This window comes from Convolutriloba macropyga, chromosome 5 (assembly GCF_964194025.1).
Source record: "Convolutriloba macropyga chromosome 5, txConMacr16.3, whole genome shotgun sequence".
Taxonomy (NCBI): Eukaryota; Metazoa; Xenacoelomorpha; order Acoela; family Convolutidae; genus Convolutriloba; species Convolutriloba macropyga.
Window position 1 is genome coordinate 72,024,065 of NC_134472.1, and position 15,533 is coordinate 72,039,597.

Consider the following 15,533-nt stretch of genomic DNA (forward strand, 5'->3'; position numbering starts at 1 on the left):
TCACTCAGAATTTTAATATATTCAAGTTTAGGAAAACTGACAATCATATTTAGAGAAAATCGAGATCGAAGTTTGATAGTGCTCCAGTCGATTCATATAAAAATCAAAACAGATGGCAATCTTGTTGGCACTGATGTTGCTAGTGCTGCTCAAAGACAGGCATTTTACTATAAATATTGAATTGTGAATTTACGTTTCTCAGTGAGTGTAGCCCTGATTGTTAAAAAAATGACAATGTTCTACCCTCATTAACGTACGGTGGATGTCATGGATCATTTGTGGAACTTTTTTCGTGTCTTCTTTAATAGCCGACGTTAGCCTCTCAAACGGCTATTATTTAGATGATATCCTTTTTACAATTCAAAGAATTTGAATTGTATTGAGGCAGAACTTTAAAGTTCTGTTCACACATTTTCATGATTTTTGAAGTCAAATTGGAGTAGTGATTTTGGTCACGCCGAAACATGAAGTGGAGCGAAGAAGCTAGTGGTTTTGCGGCGTGAAATTTTTTTGCTCTAATTTTGAAGTAGAGTGAGATAACGGAGTTTGAACAAAAATTCGCTTTCTCTCTAGTGGTTTTTTGCTCACATGCGGCAATTTCACTGATTTTTGCTTTTTATTTTTGGATTGAATTTTTTTCTAAGTGTTTTCCAATACATTCATAGTTCATTCTGGGCCCAGTTTTTTGTTTGAACCAAATTTCCATTTCTCGCTAGTGGTTTTTTTTAAATAGATTTTCTGTTGTTTTTTCATAGTCCGCTCTAGGTCTAGTTTTTTTGTTAAGTCAATGAAAATTCTTTTATTGTGCGTCAGGACTTCTCCTGATATGTTTTTTTATTCGCTACCTTTTGATCACGTTTTTCGTTTTAAATAAGTCACGTTTGACTTCTGACTTTTAACTCACTGTTTCAACTGAATGTTTTCTCATTTCTTTCACGCACTGAATTAAGAAATGTGGTGAATACGATCGAAGAGCCAAGTCAAGAGAAACGGGATAAACCGATAAAGCCCAGTCATTATGTTATAGTGCATTAGGTTATCAAGGTTCATTAGAGCGATTGCTAGCTGATATTAGTATTAAGTTTAGTTCCCTTCAGTTTAGAAGCTGAATTAAGTATATGTTTAGAATCTTACTGAAACTGGACACTGAATTAGAACAATTTCAATCTCTTCTTTTTTCTTTTTCTGTTTCAATCCCGATGTGCGTCTAGCGCGTCAATTTTCCGGCAATCTGCTGGCTATGTTTTTTTGTGCGAATAGGTTTTTCACCTGAATTTCATTCAGAGCATTTATCTCGACATCAGTTGGTAATGTTAGCTATATATTTCATTAAAATAACAAGTATACTTCGGGAGAAGGAAAATTTGGAATTGGTTTTACTTGATTCTTTAAGACACTAAGCAGAGGTCTGCTTCAGTAAAAATTAACTTGTCTTTTCTTCGCTAAATTGTTTTTTAAACGTATTATTATACACTGAAACTGACGTATCACCATTTAAAACTGCGTTTACTTTTGAAAATGAGTTTAATTTTTTTGCACCTCAAGTTCCTTTGGCTGCACCTTGTGCGTGGAGCTCACATCTCTTGAAGTTCCAATAACTGAGTTCCAATAACATCTGGACAAATCATAGAATTGAGATGTCAACGGCTCAGTGAAGTGAAAATGGAACATAATTGATTCTAATTTTAGTGGCGCTTTTTTGTATGCGCGTTGATTTCCCGAGGACAATAAATCTCTGTGTAGCTTGCTTATAGCCTTAGTATACGCCAAGTGAACGATTCAGTGAAGCTACTGAGGAAGCATGATGTGAAGGTCATTTTTGAAAGCGCTTTTGGAGGGCAATTGGGCTTGGACATCCCACTTTCTGCCCCTAACACTCCGCCCCCACCTAGGGCGGTTGGCTAGCTGGAAACAAAGCAAAATCTTTGTCTGTTATTCGAGAGCAGCTCGTCCGACGGTTGTCGGTTCATGTTAATATTTTGTACAAAGTTCCGTATAATATTTTTGATGGTAGTTAGGCCAGATTACTGGACTCTCGATTTATTAATCAACTATATCACAGGGCGTTTAATGGAGACAATTTTATTCTGGGCCAAATGTTCTTTCTGTTGCCTTTAATTGCTTTCTAAAGAAACTTTTGTTATTGTGTGTCCTGTTAGTCTTTTGTATAAGATTTCTTATCGGATGCTTTCTTCCGCTGGCCTTTTTAAATTAATCGAATTGTTCCTTTCACCAAATATTTTGACTATTCGAACCAATAATCTGCATTTGTTTTTGCAGGTGCAAGTTTCAATCAGCCTAAATCATAATTTGGCGATTTTTGACATTAATTACTTAAGACCTAATTTAGATATCAAACTTCTGAGCCATGATACTCTTAAATGATGAATACTATTGATAAATGTAAACTGAAATTTGTCTTTTTAATCGAAAATCGGTAATTCAGAGGACTTGTATGCATTTATTCGCCGATTAGTTTTTTGTTCATTTCTGTCAATTTGACACGTTTTGCGGAAATGCTTTGCGGAAATCAGTGACAAGTGGGACTGTATTTACTCCGTAAAAGGAGCTATTTGGCACGTAATGACTCTTCGTCGAAAGAAGTGAAACTCGAGAGCTTACAGGGCAGTTCTGATATTTTTAACAAATTTCGGAAGTACACACCATGCAAAAGTTCATGGTGGAAAAGCTACAACTTTGCAACTTTTAGTGTAAACGTTGAAAGTTATCAATAATATCGCAATCCGTTAGCATTTCCCTGTCAATAAAAATATTTTCTTAGGCAGGAACTTTTAAATAGTGTGTACATTTACTCATCGAACTCAAGTAGTTTGATTATATTGATACATGCGATTCGCGACTCTGAATGCGTGAAAGAGTTGATTGAAGTGCTGTGATGGTTTTCAGGCGTACAAGGAGTACGAGCGTATTCATGGGAAGGAGTTGATCTATCCTGGGCTGGGACTCACTCACGATCAAGTGTTCTTTGTCGCATTCGGACAGGTTGGAATGATATTAAAATGTCAAAAGAAATTGCCTCTCTCTCTCTCTCTCTCTCTCTCTCTCTCTCTCTCTCTCGTAGTAGAATGAATACACCATCTGTAATTGATATTTTTAATAGCCGCCGTCAGCCTCTCAACGGCTTTTTAGGTGATTTTTTTTCAAAGAATTTGGATTGTATTGGTGCGCTGTCTTGTAGATCGAAAGGGTGGATTAATTTGCGCAAGAATATGCCCTTCTTATTCTGGCAATATGTTGTTCCTATTGACGCGACTAAAGTGCGCGCTCCATCTTCAACAAATGAATTTTGTGTATCAAAATTTGAAATAAGAACAGATGGGCAACAATTTTTGTTGGATGCCGCCAAAGAATCTTAACTTCTTAAATTTTTGGCAATAAGTTTGAAGCAATTATTGAAATGTGTTAGTCCTTCTTATGCAAAATTTTTGCTCGACTGTTTTTGCGCTTTTGTTCTAGAAGATTCTGTGACGTCTCAAGTGACTTTTCCGCGCTTCATTTCTGTGTGATCAATTGCTCTCATCGTTTGTTGCCAATATAAAAGCGATTGTGAGCGGTTGAATATCAAAGCTGTTGTAGCTTAATGATTTAGATAGGAGACTGCTATCCTGGAGGTCGAGGGTCGAACACATATGAGGTCTTATTTTTTGCACCTATAAACAGATTTCCAAGCTACAGCCCGAAATCAAATCCCCGGCCTGTCGTTCGAGAGCAATTCATCCGACTTTAGGTGATTAATAGCCGCCCTCATCTTCTCAGCCGGCTATTATAGCGCTCCTATTTTTTTTTACTTCGTCGAATAAAAAAATGTTTCGCTTTACCTCATTTTGCCGCCTTTTCGTGAAATCTTTTTGACTTCTCTCGGCTAGTTTCTCTCTTCTCTCATTCTGCTAAAAGTGATTTTGAACATCAGTTGCTCAGCAAAGCAATTCAAAATGAACAGAGTTAGTACAAAAATGGATGTCAGAAATAGAAACGGGATAAACCCATAAAGCCCAATTTTAGATGCCCGCTATTTGAACGTCGTTCCTATAAGTCTTATTTACCATCTCTAATGCTTATTGTTTTTGATTGTAGCCCCTGTAGCCTCTCTCTAAGAAACAGAAGTATGTTCAACTACGAAATGCCATCAAAGTAAATCGGACTTAAAAAATGTTTTTGTACAAAAATCTTTTTTTTTCAATATCTTCTGTTATTTCAATCCCAATCTTGCTTATTGGAATCAACGGCGGCTATTTTCCGGCAATCTGCCGGGTATGTTTTATGTTGATAGTTTTCTACTGTTCCAGTTATTTTACCAGTTATTAATATAAAATGTTTGTGGTCCTTTTTTTGACCCGCAAAACTCCGTTGAAATGGTCTAATGGCCGTTAAAATTAGCCATTGAAATGGGCAAAATCGTTTAAGATTATGCAGTTTCGGCATGTCTGTTTTTTGTTTAGCTTTAGAATTTGTGAGTCATTTCTGTTGTGTGATCCAGTCAGCAGTCACCCTGTTCGATCCGGAAGTCTTCCCGCTGTGTTTTAAAACTTTTTGCTCCTAATTGACGTCACGTCCACTTAAAATCGGCTATTTATTATTGATTCGGTCTATTATTTCGACTGAAATACGTGCTTGATGTCATTTTACTTTTCTTGGAGCGAGGATTCGTTGCATAGTATTTTGGTCAAACACACCTTGTCGCACTCTCAAAATGACTTCTCGCAATTTGGTTTTTGCATACTTAACTTGGAGGAATTTAGGTCAATTGAGTATATCTCAATATAATTGAAGGTTATAATATTTTTTAGGGCAGCTTTGTTTAACAGTACATATATATGAATTAATAGGCATCACAACAATTAGTATAAAAATTGATTCATACCGCCGTCAACATCTCAAACGGCTATTATTTAGGCGCTCTCCTTTTTTACAATTCAAAGAATTTGAATTGCATTGGGGCGCTGTCTTTTTTAAAGATCTGTTCGCACATTTTCATGATTTATGTATTGGAGTAGTGATTTTGGTCACGCCGAAACAGGAAGTGGGGCGAGAAAGCGAGTAGTTTTGCGGCGTGAATTTTTTTCACTCTCATTTTTAAGTAGATTTAGAAAACGGTGTTTGAACGAAAATTCGCCTTCTTAACTATTGATTTGTTCACATGCGGCGTTTTAACTTTGATTTTCTGTTTTTTTTTAATAGCCGCCCTCATCTTCTCAGCCGGCTATTATAGCGCTCGTATTTTTTTTTTTACTTCGTCGAATAAAAAAATGTTTCGCTTTACCTCATTTTGCCGCCTTTTCAACATTTTGCGTGAAATCTTTTTGACTTCTCTAGGCTAGTTTTTCTCTTCTCTCATTCTGCTAAAAGTGATTTTGAACATCAGTTGCTCAGCAAAGCAATTCAAAATGAACAGAGTCAGTAGAAAAATTGAAGTCAGAAATAGAAACGGGATAAACCCATAAAGCCCAATTTTAGATGCCCGCTATTTGAACGTCGTTCCTATAAGTATTAGTTAACTCTCTCTAATGCTTATTGTTATTGATAGTAGCCCCTGTAGCCTCTCTCTAAGAAACAGAAGTATAATCAACTACGAAATGCCATCAAAATAAATCGGTCTTAAAAAAATGTTTTTGTACAAAAATCTTTTTTTTTTCAATATCTTCTGTTATTTCAATCCCAATCATGCTTATTGGAATCAACGGCGGCTAATTTCCGGCAATCTGCCGGGTATGTTTTAATTTTTGATCTGATTTTTTGTGGAAATGGTTTCCCCAATTCACTCATAGTCAGTTCTAGGTCTAGTTTTTTGCTTAATCAATGAAAAGTCTTTGAATTGTTTGTCAGGTCTTGTCGTGCTATGTTTTTTACAATTCAAAGATTTTGAATTGTATTGGGGCTCTTTCTTTTTTAAGATCTGTTCACACATTTTCATGATTTATGAATTGGAGTAGTGATTTTGGTCACGCCGAAACAGGAAATGGAGCGAAAAGGCGAGTGGTTTTGTAGTGTGAAATTTTTTCACTCTAATTTTAAAGTAGAGTGCGAAAACGGTGTTTGAACAAAAAGTTCGCTTTCTAGCTAGTGGTTTTTTGTTCACATGCGGCAATTTGACTTCGATTTTACTGTTTTCTCAATTTTTTGATCGGATTTTTTTCTAAATGGTTTCGCCAATCCATTTATAGTCCGTTCTAGGTCTAGTTTTCGGTTTAGTCAATGAAAATTCTTTGAATTGTACGTCAGGACTTGTCCTGCTATGTTTTTTAATTTGCTTTACCTTTTGATCACGGTTTTCGTTTTACGTAACTCACGATTTTCACGTTTTACTTCTGACTTACCTCACTCCCGGAATGTTTTCTAAATTTTTTCAGGCATTGAATTACGCAATGTGGTGATTACGATGAAAGAGCCAAATCAAAAGAAACGGGATAAACCGATAAAGCCCAGTCAATAAGTTACAGTGCATTAGGTTACCAAAGTTCAGTAGAGCGATTGCTAGCTGATATTAGTATTAATTTAATAATACCCTTCAGTTTAGAAGCTGAAGTAAGTATATGTTTAGAATCTAACTGAAACTGCACTCTGAATTAAAACAATTTTTGAAACGTAGGAAAATTTTTTGTCAATTTCAATCTCTTCTTTTTTCGGTTTTTATTTCAATCCCAATGTGCGTTTAAGCGCGTCAACGGCGGCTATTTTCCGGCAATCTGCCGACTATTTTTTTTAGATCTCATTCTTTTCATGGCTACTTGGAGACTACAATTCTACGAAGCAATATTTTCGGGCAATCTGCCGAATATATTTATTTGTTTTGTCATCTCAGACAATTTTCAGGTGTACATTGTTCTTTTTGTTCCAGTGGTGTAACTGTGTCATAGGAAGCCATTGATTTGCATAGATTAAGATTTAATGCTCAATTGTGGTAAGTGTTGTTAAGTGCGTCTGATCCGTTCGTCTAATCCGTTCTTAATCTACATATTGTGATGGAGTATGAAAGTGGTTTTGTATTTTTGGGTCTTAATTTAGAAGCAATAATCACATGTACTTGTGAAATGTGACGCAACGGTATTTTTAATGGTGATTTATTTTCTTGTTTAGATCTGGTGTAATATTCAGACGGAGGAATCGGCAAGGTTCAGGATAGAATCTGATAGCCATGCACCCGAACAAATAAGGCAAGTGTGTAATACTGTTGCGTAATATTGCGTATTACAGCAATCAAGTCCTCAGCGCTGCGCTTGAAATAAACAACGCCTGCTTGAAATTTTTGTTATTATTAGAGGGGGAAAATGATGTTGCCTTTAAAATACTCAAACAGTGTTTGAAATGGGAAATGCGGAAACATGCTGATACGAGATAAAAAGCGAAGTTACAGAGCAATTAAATAGTTTCAGATTTAACCCATGCATTGAAAAATTGCGTAACAATATTATAATTGATACTTTTTTCAAATTATGTTTAAGAAAATTGGGATCTATTCTGTTTTGCTCCCCCCCCCCCCAGTGTTTTTTTCGCCCCCCCCCCCCGGTTACAATTAATATGTTGTTATAAGGTTCGATACTATGTAAGAAAATAGCACGTGCTCCTGTGGGGCGTAAAAATTAAGCTTACTAAGGTGGGGGGGACAGAATAGATCCAAAAATTCATTTCAAATTCATGCCATTTCGTGTTCTGAATACATATGTCACCAGTAGAAAACAAGCGAGAACGTCAGATATGGCAACTGTGGAAGCTGGCATACTCATAATTATTGCTACAGGCCCGCTGTAGGATATAGCGTATGAGTTTCTTTAATTCGAAGAGTTTGATTTTTTAATAGCCGCGAAGCGACAGCTAGGCTATTATTGGTTGCATCGTGTTTTTTGTACGAATTGAAAAGTATTCGTTTTCTACAGGTTTTTAATGACTCTCAAAAGAAGTTTGAGCAATTATTTTAGTCCTGCTGTTTTTATGCAATTTTTCGCACTACCAACGTTTCGTCTGATCGTTTTTTTGTTTCGTCTGACCATTTGAATTTTGTCCTCAAAAGCGGGATAAACAGGTCTAAAGCCCGAAGGGTATTAAATTGTTTGAGATATAAATTTATGGTATGACTCCCTCCCACTTAATCCCCTGCTCCCGCACTGCGACATCATTCCACACGTATCCCTGCAAGCTAGCCCCATACCCTTGTTCACCCCCAACCGCTTAATTAAGCTGAAGTTAGCCTCTCTAACTGCTCACCAGTCATTTGAGAGCAATTTTTTCACGTTAATCGGTTATTAATAACCGCTCTCAGCCTCGGAACGGCTATTATTCAGGCACTGTCCTTTGAATTTGCTTTACTTTATGATCACGTTTTTCGTTTTACAGAAGTCACGACTTTCACTCGTGACTTACCTCACTCACTTTTAACTGAATGGATTTTGAATTCTTTCACTCATTGTATTGCACAATGTAGTGAATGCTGCCAGAGTCAAAAGAGCAAATTCAAGAGAAACAATAAACCGATAAAGATTGGTCAGTATGTCATAATGAATTAGGTTATCGAAGTTCATTAGAGCGCTTGCTAACTGTTTTTAGTATTAAGTTTAATAGCCTTCAGTTTAGAAGCTGAATTAAAATCTATCTAACTGAAATCGAATAATAATTGAGTCAACTGAAACTGCAAACCAATATGGAACACTTATTGACACTTAGAAGCGAATTCTGTCAATTTGTATCTCCAGTTTCCTTTTTCAATTTCTATGAGCGTCAAGCTGGTCAACATATTTTGCGTCGATTTGCGGGCTACGATGGTTTTTTTTTAACTGTAAGCGCTATTTTTCCGACAGCCTTTTGACATACAAACAAGAGAATATGATTGACGTTTTAAATTGTTTTCTTTCATATCTTAAATAACGTTTTTACTTCGAATTTTTTTGTAGAATAGTGCCTAGAATAGTTATCCGTTTCGTTGTCCATTTGGCTTTTGCCGGTAGTTTGCTTGTTTGGAAATTTTTTTGCGACCGAGCAAGCATTAATATGTAGCTCTATTCAATTTACAATGGATACTTCTTGAGAGCCAACGTTTAATTTTGAATGTGTTTCAATTTAGCTTAAAATGTTCAGTTGAATTTGGGTTTTTCATCTAACTTTTTCTTCAGCCTTTCAACAAAAATTTTTGCAATTTTTTGAGGGAAAGGCATTTGATTGGGTTATGCACGGGGCCAAGTTTCTGTCATGAATTGTTCTCATTTTTAATAGCCGCCGTCAGCCTCTCAACGGTTGTGATTTAGGCGCTCTCATTTTTTTTTAAAATAATTGGTTCTACCTTTTGATAACGTTTTTGTTTTACATAAATCACATCTCACGTTTTGGTGGCCTACCTCACTCACTGTTTCAACTGAATGGATTTGAATTTTCACGCATTGAATTATACAGTGCAGTGAATACGGTCAATGTCAAAAGAGAAGAATCAAAAGAAACGTGATAAACCGATAAAGCCAGGTCATTAAGTCATATTGCATTGGGTTATCGAAGTATATTAGAGCAAATGCTAGCTGATATTAGTATTAAGCTTAACAGCTGTCATTTAGAAGCTGAATTAATTGTATTTCTGAATATAAGTGAAACTGCACATTTAAATAGAACACTTTTTAAACTGAAAAAATTTTATATCACGTTCTCTCTTCTTTTTTCTATTTGTTTCAATCCCGATTTGCGTTAAGCTTGTCAAAGGCTGCTACTTTCCTTTAATTTGCCGGCTATGTTAATTTTTAATAAGTCCTTTTGATGTTTTGGTTATTTTACCTGAGTTTCGTCATTTATTATTCTATTTATTTGGTGTTTTTCACGCACCGAAGTAGATAGTTTTTTATGATTTCGAAAGTTGAATCGTTTTTATGGGTAATTTTTAAATACGTAAGAAACACTGTTTCGTTATCGCTAGTATTTTTTGACCCATTAAATAAATTATTTGTTTTGGGATTCAGAGTCGTTTTTCTCTGGAACTGACACTATCGTTTTTTCTTCAACTTTCAGTAGTATACTGTTGTTTTCAATTTGTAACCGTTTAAGTATTATTTTTGCAATACTTAATTTAAAATTTTACGTTTTCGTTTTTGTTTATTTCCAGAGTTTTCTGTTCATTATTTCCAACATTCTCTATTGTTTTGGGATTTTTCTTTGATACTTGATGATTTTGTTTCTTAAGTTTTTTGTCTTCCTGAAATGTTTGTACGTGACATAATGCGAGATTGTAATCAGTTTCTCAAGGATTTTTCCGTTTAAAAATTTATTGATCTCGAGACCCAAAAGTATGCTCTCGCTGATATATATTGCTTTTTTTCATCAAACTGGATATTTCACTTTTCCTTTTGGTTTTTTATTTTACAATTTGAGTACTCACTTGAGATAATTTTGGTTATGCGTTTTGAAGTTGTGTTTGAGCATTTTGAAGGTTTTTTATTTGAATATTGATTTTCAATCTCAAAGTTTTGGATTGGTTGGATATTTTATATTGGTTGCTTCTCCACAATTTCGGTTGTTTGTCTGATCTTCTTTATTATGAATAAGTTATACCTTTTGTGAAATCAGTGCTCTGTCTATTTGGCCTCATCCTATTCTTTTTGTTCTGATATCTTTGAAAATTGATTTTAAAAAGTTTTATTTGTCTCGACTTCTGCCCTCATTCTTGAAATGCTTAGTTTTATTATTAGTGGTCCCAAGTGCTGTCCAAGAACTAATGCTTGCATCTCGCGACGCGTTTCGTTTTTAAGGTGTTTCTATTTTTGAAAGGATCTAATGTTTTTGTTAACTAACATCATTTATGTCTTTTTTAACTAAGAGTCTAACATGCTGCTTTTATCCAGCAATCTGCCGGCCATGTTGTATCATATTGTTTTTTGTTATGATATTAACATCACTATATTTCTCTAAATTAGGGTGGTCTCTGGTTTAGAGTTTTTGTTTTGAATATTTCTGTTTTTGGGGTCATATGCTTTGTCAAAAGCTGTTCGTCTAATGAAGTTGTTGGACTTAGAGTCACGCACCTTCAATTAAGCTAAGGCTAGCCTCACTAATCCGTGGCTAGCTACTGACAGTCAACCGCTCTCCGGTCTTATGAGAGTAATTTGCCCCACGTTAGTCGGTTATATTAGTTATTAATAGCCGCGAAGCGATAGCGGCTATTATTGGGGACATCGTGGTTTTTACGACTCGAAGAGGAGTATTGATATTCTACAGGTTTTTTTTAGCAGAAAGCAAGTTTGTACATGACTTGAATTTTGACTTCTTTCTATTCGAGCGTTTACCTCCGTTTTTGATTGTTGACTTCTGTGTTCGAACATTGGACTTTAACAATAGCTTAGTTTGTAATGTATAGCAATTGGTAACAGTCTGTAATTCAATGTGAAGAGGTCAATTTGAGAAAATTTGATCCCATTTAACTACCTACCCCCCGCCCCCAAAAAACTACCCCCCCCCAACGTACCTAACCCCCCCTCCCCCAACGTGCCTACCCCCCCCCCCCCAACGTACCTACCCCCCAACCCCAACGTATCTATCCCCCCGTACCTACCTACCTACCCCCCCCCCCCGCATCGATGATTCTTACGACCTGACTTCTTGGAATTGACTTTTCACTAACTTCTATTGCTTTGCAGTAAAAATTTGTGTGCGTGACGTCATTTCTGCTTTTAGGCCAATTGCGTGACTTGCCTCACTCAAAAAATGACTTCTTAACTCACTTATGGAACTTTTAATTTTATGAACATTTTAGTTAAAGATCAATAGTGTGCATCTAAGTAGTGCCAAACTTATAGGCCCTAATTCTTGAGTATTAGTCTTGAGTTTTTGATTTCGAATATCAATTTTTGAAAAAGCTCTCTGAGCACTTTTTCCTTATAGACCGTATGTGTCATAAAATTGACAGCCGGAATCTATCCCTAGTGGTCTATTAAAGGACTGGTGGTCGATCTATCTCTTATTTTTTGGTTGTTTCAGTTCATGGAAGGCCACAAGCGTCTATCGCTGCTATTTTCCGGCAATCTGCCGGCTATGTTTTGAAATTCAGTGATCCCATTTTTATTGCAAATAGCGTTGAAACAATTATTGTAGTTTGTACCATTTTTTGGATCCGTTCTTATTTCTGTAGGCAAGTTTTGTCAAAACTATGTTTCGCCTGGCCTTAATTAGAGCGACAGTTCTGACTTCATTTCAAATGTCGTTTTCCCGAAATTGATGAGTTCGCTGATGTTTATTTGATTTCAGGGTGCCAGGGGCCGTGTCCAATCTGCAGGAATTCGCCGATGCTTTCAATTGCAAGGCAAAGACGCCTATGAATCCACAGAAAAAGTGCGCCGTGTGGTAACAACTCGCAACTTCCGTTCCGCATCCATAACAACCAATCAAATTGTAATAAATGCATCTACATTTCAAACCTGCTTAAGTATCGTCGCAACGAGCAAAGATCGGTGCCAGTCATGGAAATTGGGGCGAACGTTTGCTTAGAACTCAAATGATAGAAAAGGAAAATAGAATGTGCTCATAAAGGAACATTAGAACTTTATCTTTCTCTCTTTTCTAGCTGAACAGATTTTAGCATCATGCTTCTTTTTTCTTTCTTGTCTACTTGTCTCCGTAGTTTATATCTTAATTCTACCATCTATGCTCCATGATACCGGAAGTCTTTACTTGTAAATCATGAACAAATTTTGCAGATGTCACTGTGTGTGAACAGAAATGATTCATTGATGTAGATTAACGCCTAAGAGCGTGAGCTTTTCCAAGAAAATTGCCCAGAAAATTAGATCAAGCAATATTCTGTTATTTTAGATGAAATTTGGGTCTCAACGTGAAAAATCTTGTGAGTAGTAAATTACAATTAATTTGAGTAGTAAATTCGGTGACTAATTTGAGTATTATAATGCTGTAATGATTTGATCGAAATACCTGTTGCTTAGCTCTTTCCGATAATAGTATCGGTGATTAAAGAGCCGTAAAACTAAACCCCCTCCATAAAAGGAGCGAGCTTGACTGTTATCAGTATAATTGGAGGACTAGGTATGTACTAATGCTCAGAGGGGCTGAAATTCTTTGTGGGCTGTAGCTGGACAGAGCCGTTTGTACATTTAGAGGTGCCATCAATGCAACCAACTTTCAATTCATTCCTAACTTAGCTCAGTCATATAGAATTATACTTTATAACTACCGGCCTTTTCAAACATGGGAAGCGATGGATATCTGCGTTATAGATTCGCTTATTTGAGGAGCAACTTGGAGTTGTATTTCAATTTGCAGACCTACTTCAAGTTGAAATTGGGCATTTGATAGTATTTTAGAATCTTTTTCCTTCCACGCAGTACGAAAAATTGATAAATTGTTTTGTTTAAGATTTCATCAATATTAAGTAATACCTACTACCGCAGATACGTTATAGAAAATAATATATTGGGTCTTTACCATTATAGCCCCCCATAATGGTATTCACCATGATTGGGGAGGCTATAGGTTATCTGATCACTAAGCTGGGGGGGGGGGGGGGGCATAATGGGAATGAACCGATATTTTTTCTTAATTTTTAATTGCTCGGAAGGAAATAGGTTTGTATATTGATTTCAACCATTTTAGTTCGTATTTATCTTTACGTGCAGCTCACTGATTTTAAAGTTGCTTCAAACTTTTTCAAGCTGGTATCAAGTTGGAACATTTGTTTGTTTTTGTTTACAGTGAGCTGTTGTGAAAAATAATTTAGCTACCAAAGTTCATATATTTGTGTTAGGTTTAATCTTATTCTTACGCTTGCTTGTCAGCAGCTGCAGTAAATGTAATTATCACATCGTAACTTTATTTAGCAATAATTATTGCACAAAGTTAAACACGCGTCTCAGTTTCCTAAATGTGCGCTCAATCCTCCGGGGTCAAAGCTTCAGCTTAAAAATTGTGCGCTGAAAAGTGCTGAACAAAGATAGTGCTACGGGTAATTTATACCAGGAATGCGCTGAAAATTGATTTTTTTTTGGGATAAATTGAATTTCGCTCTGTATTAATCCTTGCTTTCAATTTTGATTTTTGGGCTGATTCTGTGACCCCGGCCTGTAATATGTTAATATTATCTCAATAAGCTAAATGCTTAACTTTCCCATGTTTATAGTTTAATGTACATTTATAATTTGAATCAAAATTTGTGAATCCCTCTAATTTTTCATAGAACAATTTGAACTTAAATAAAATGTTTTTAGACCGCTTATTGTATTTCAAACTCAATCAATGGAATGTCATTTGTCTAATGGCGAGGAGCGAAATAAACCTTTTCGGGAGTTTATTATATATACTGAAGCAATTTTTGCGGCAATTATTTGGGTTCTTGTATACTTCAATTTTGTCTGACCGATTGTAATTTTCTAGTAACTGTTGAATTTCTGCGGAAATAATTGCTCTGGTACGAAGTTTAAAGCCATTATTGTAAACGTGTGTCTTTTTAAGCAAAATTTTTGGTTGACCGTTTCATTCTAGAACCTTCTTTCGATTTCACTTCTCGAATGTCTCTTTCACGCTTGACTTTAATTTCTCTCAAACGAAATTTGTGGCAATTATATTAGTCCCGTAGTTTTTTATGCAATTTTTCGTTTGATCGATTTTTCGTCTGTACCTTTTGACTTTTTATCCTCAAAAAAGGGATAAACAGGTACCGGGAGGGCTTTAAGTTCTCTAAGAGCCTTCTGGCTTACTAGATTCTACGTATGCGATCCACCGGAACTGTTTGGAGACATAAATTCAAGGTATTAAGGGATGTTCTTAGTTCGATCTCCCCCACTTCACGCTCCTCACCCCATTACCTCCCCATCCACACCCCTGCAGACCGTTACAGCGGTAAACCAGCGACCCCGATGCTGCGCGCCCCTTCAATTAAGCTAAAGGTGACCTCAGTAAAAATTCGGACGAAACCAATCGCCTGCCGGTCGTTTGACAGTAAATTGGCCAACGTTAGTTTTTTCCAAAGTGATTTGAGTTGCGTGCTTTCAGAAGTTAAGTCTTGCTGAAATAAAACCGATTCTGAGTGATAACCGTACACGGCTCATATAGCTTAGTGGTGCTCGATGACTCGAATCCGAGAAGTCAAGGTTTCTCATCTCTCTCTCCCTAGTCAAAGTTTTTCCATCATAAAGCTTCTTTAGCCTATGCCCCTTTCTAAATTGTTTGCCTCGCCAGTAATGAGAGAGCAATTCGTCCGCAGTTGTTTTTTTAAATCAAAATAATCAAATATTTTACCTGATAAACACAAATGATTGTGCTCATAGGCGTTAGAGTAGTAAAAGAAGTGGAATAACGGAGTTCGAGGTATCAATTGATTAGGGACTCCTCTATGCAGAAAAGTTTTATGGCCCGATTTTTAAGGTTTTCTCTTGAGAATGTTAAGCGCGCAGGACAATAAGTATTTGAGCGTCTCTATGACCTTTAGTAGGCTGCTTTAAGTGTACTGTTTTTGAAAGCTGGTTTTTGAAAGATAATCTTTGGAGGTAGTGATTCACGGGAGAAAGCGAAATTGAACTGATCCCTAAACATAGGTAAGCCCC

At 36.3% G+C, this 15,533-nt stretch overlaps 1 protein-coding gene across 3 annotated transcripts in view; it reads left to right on the forward strand.

Moving 5' to 3' along the window:
• LOC142339615 (endothelin-converting enzyme homolog) overlaps window positions 1-13,319 on the forward strand; it is a 106,110-nt gene extending 92,791 nt beyond the window's left edge. For all 3 annotated transcript variants that reach the window (XM_075389779.1, XM_075389777.1, XM_075389778.1), the window contains 3 exons: window positions 2,908-3,003; window positions 7,096-7,172; window positions 12,229-13,319. In XM_075389779.1, coding sequence (XP_075245894.1) covers window positions 2,908-3,003; window positions 7,096-7,172; window positions 12,229-12,328 — 273 coding nt within the window. In that variant the 3' untranslated portion in view covers window positions 12,329-13,319. The remainder of the gene's footprint in view (window positions 1-2,907; window positions 3,004-7,095; window positions 7,173-12,228) is intronic.
• Window positions 13,320-15,533: the final 2,214 nt, after the last annotated feature.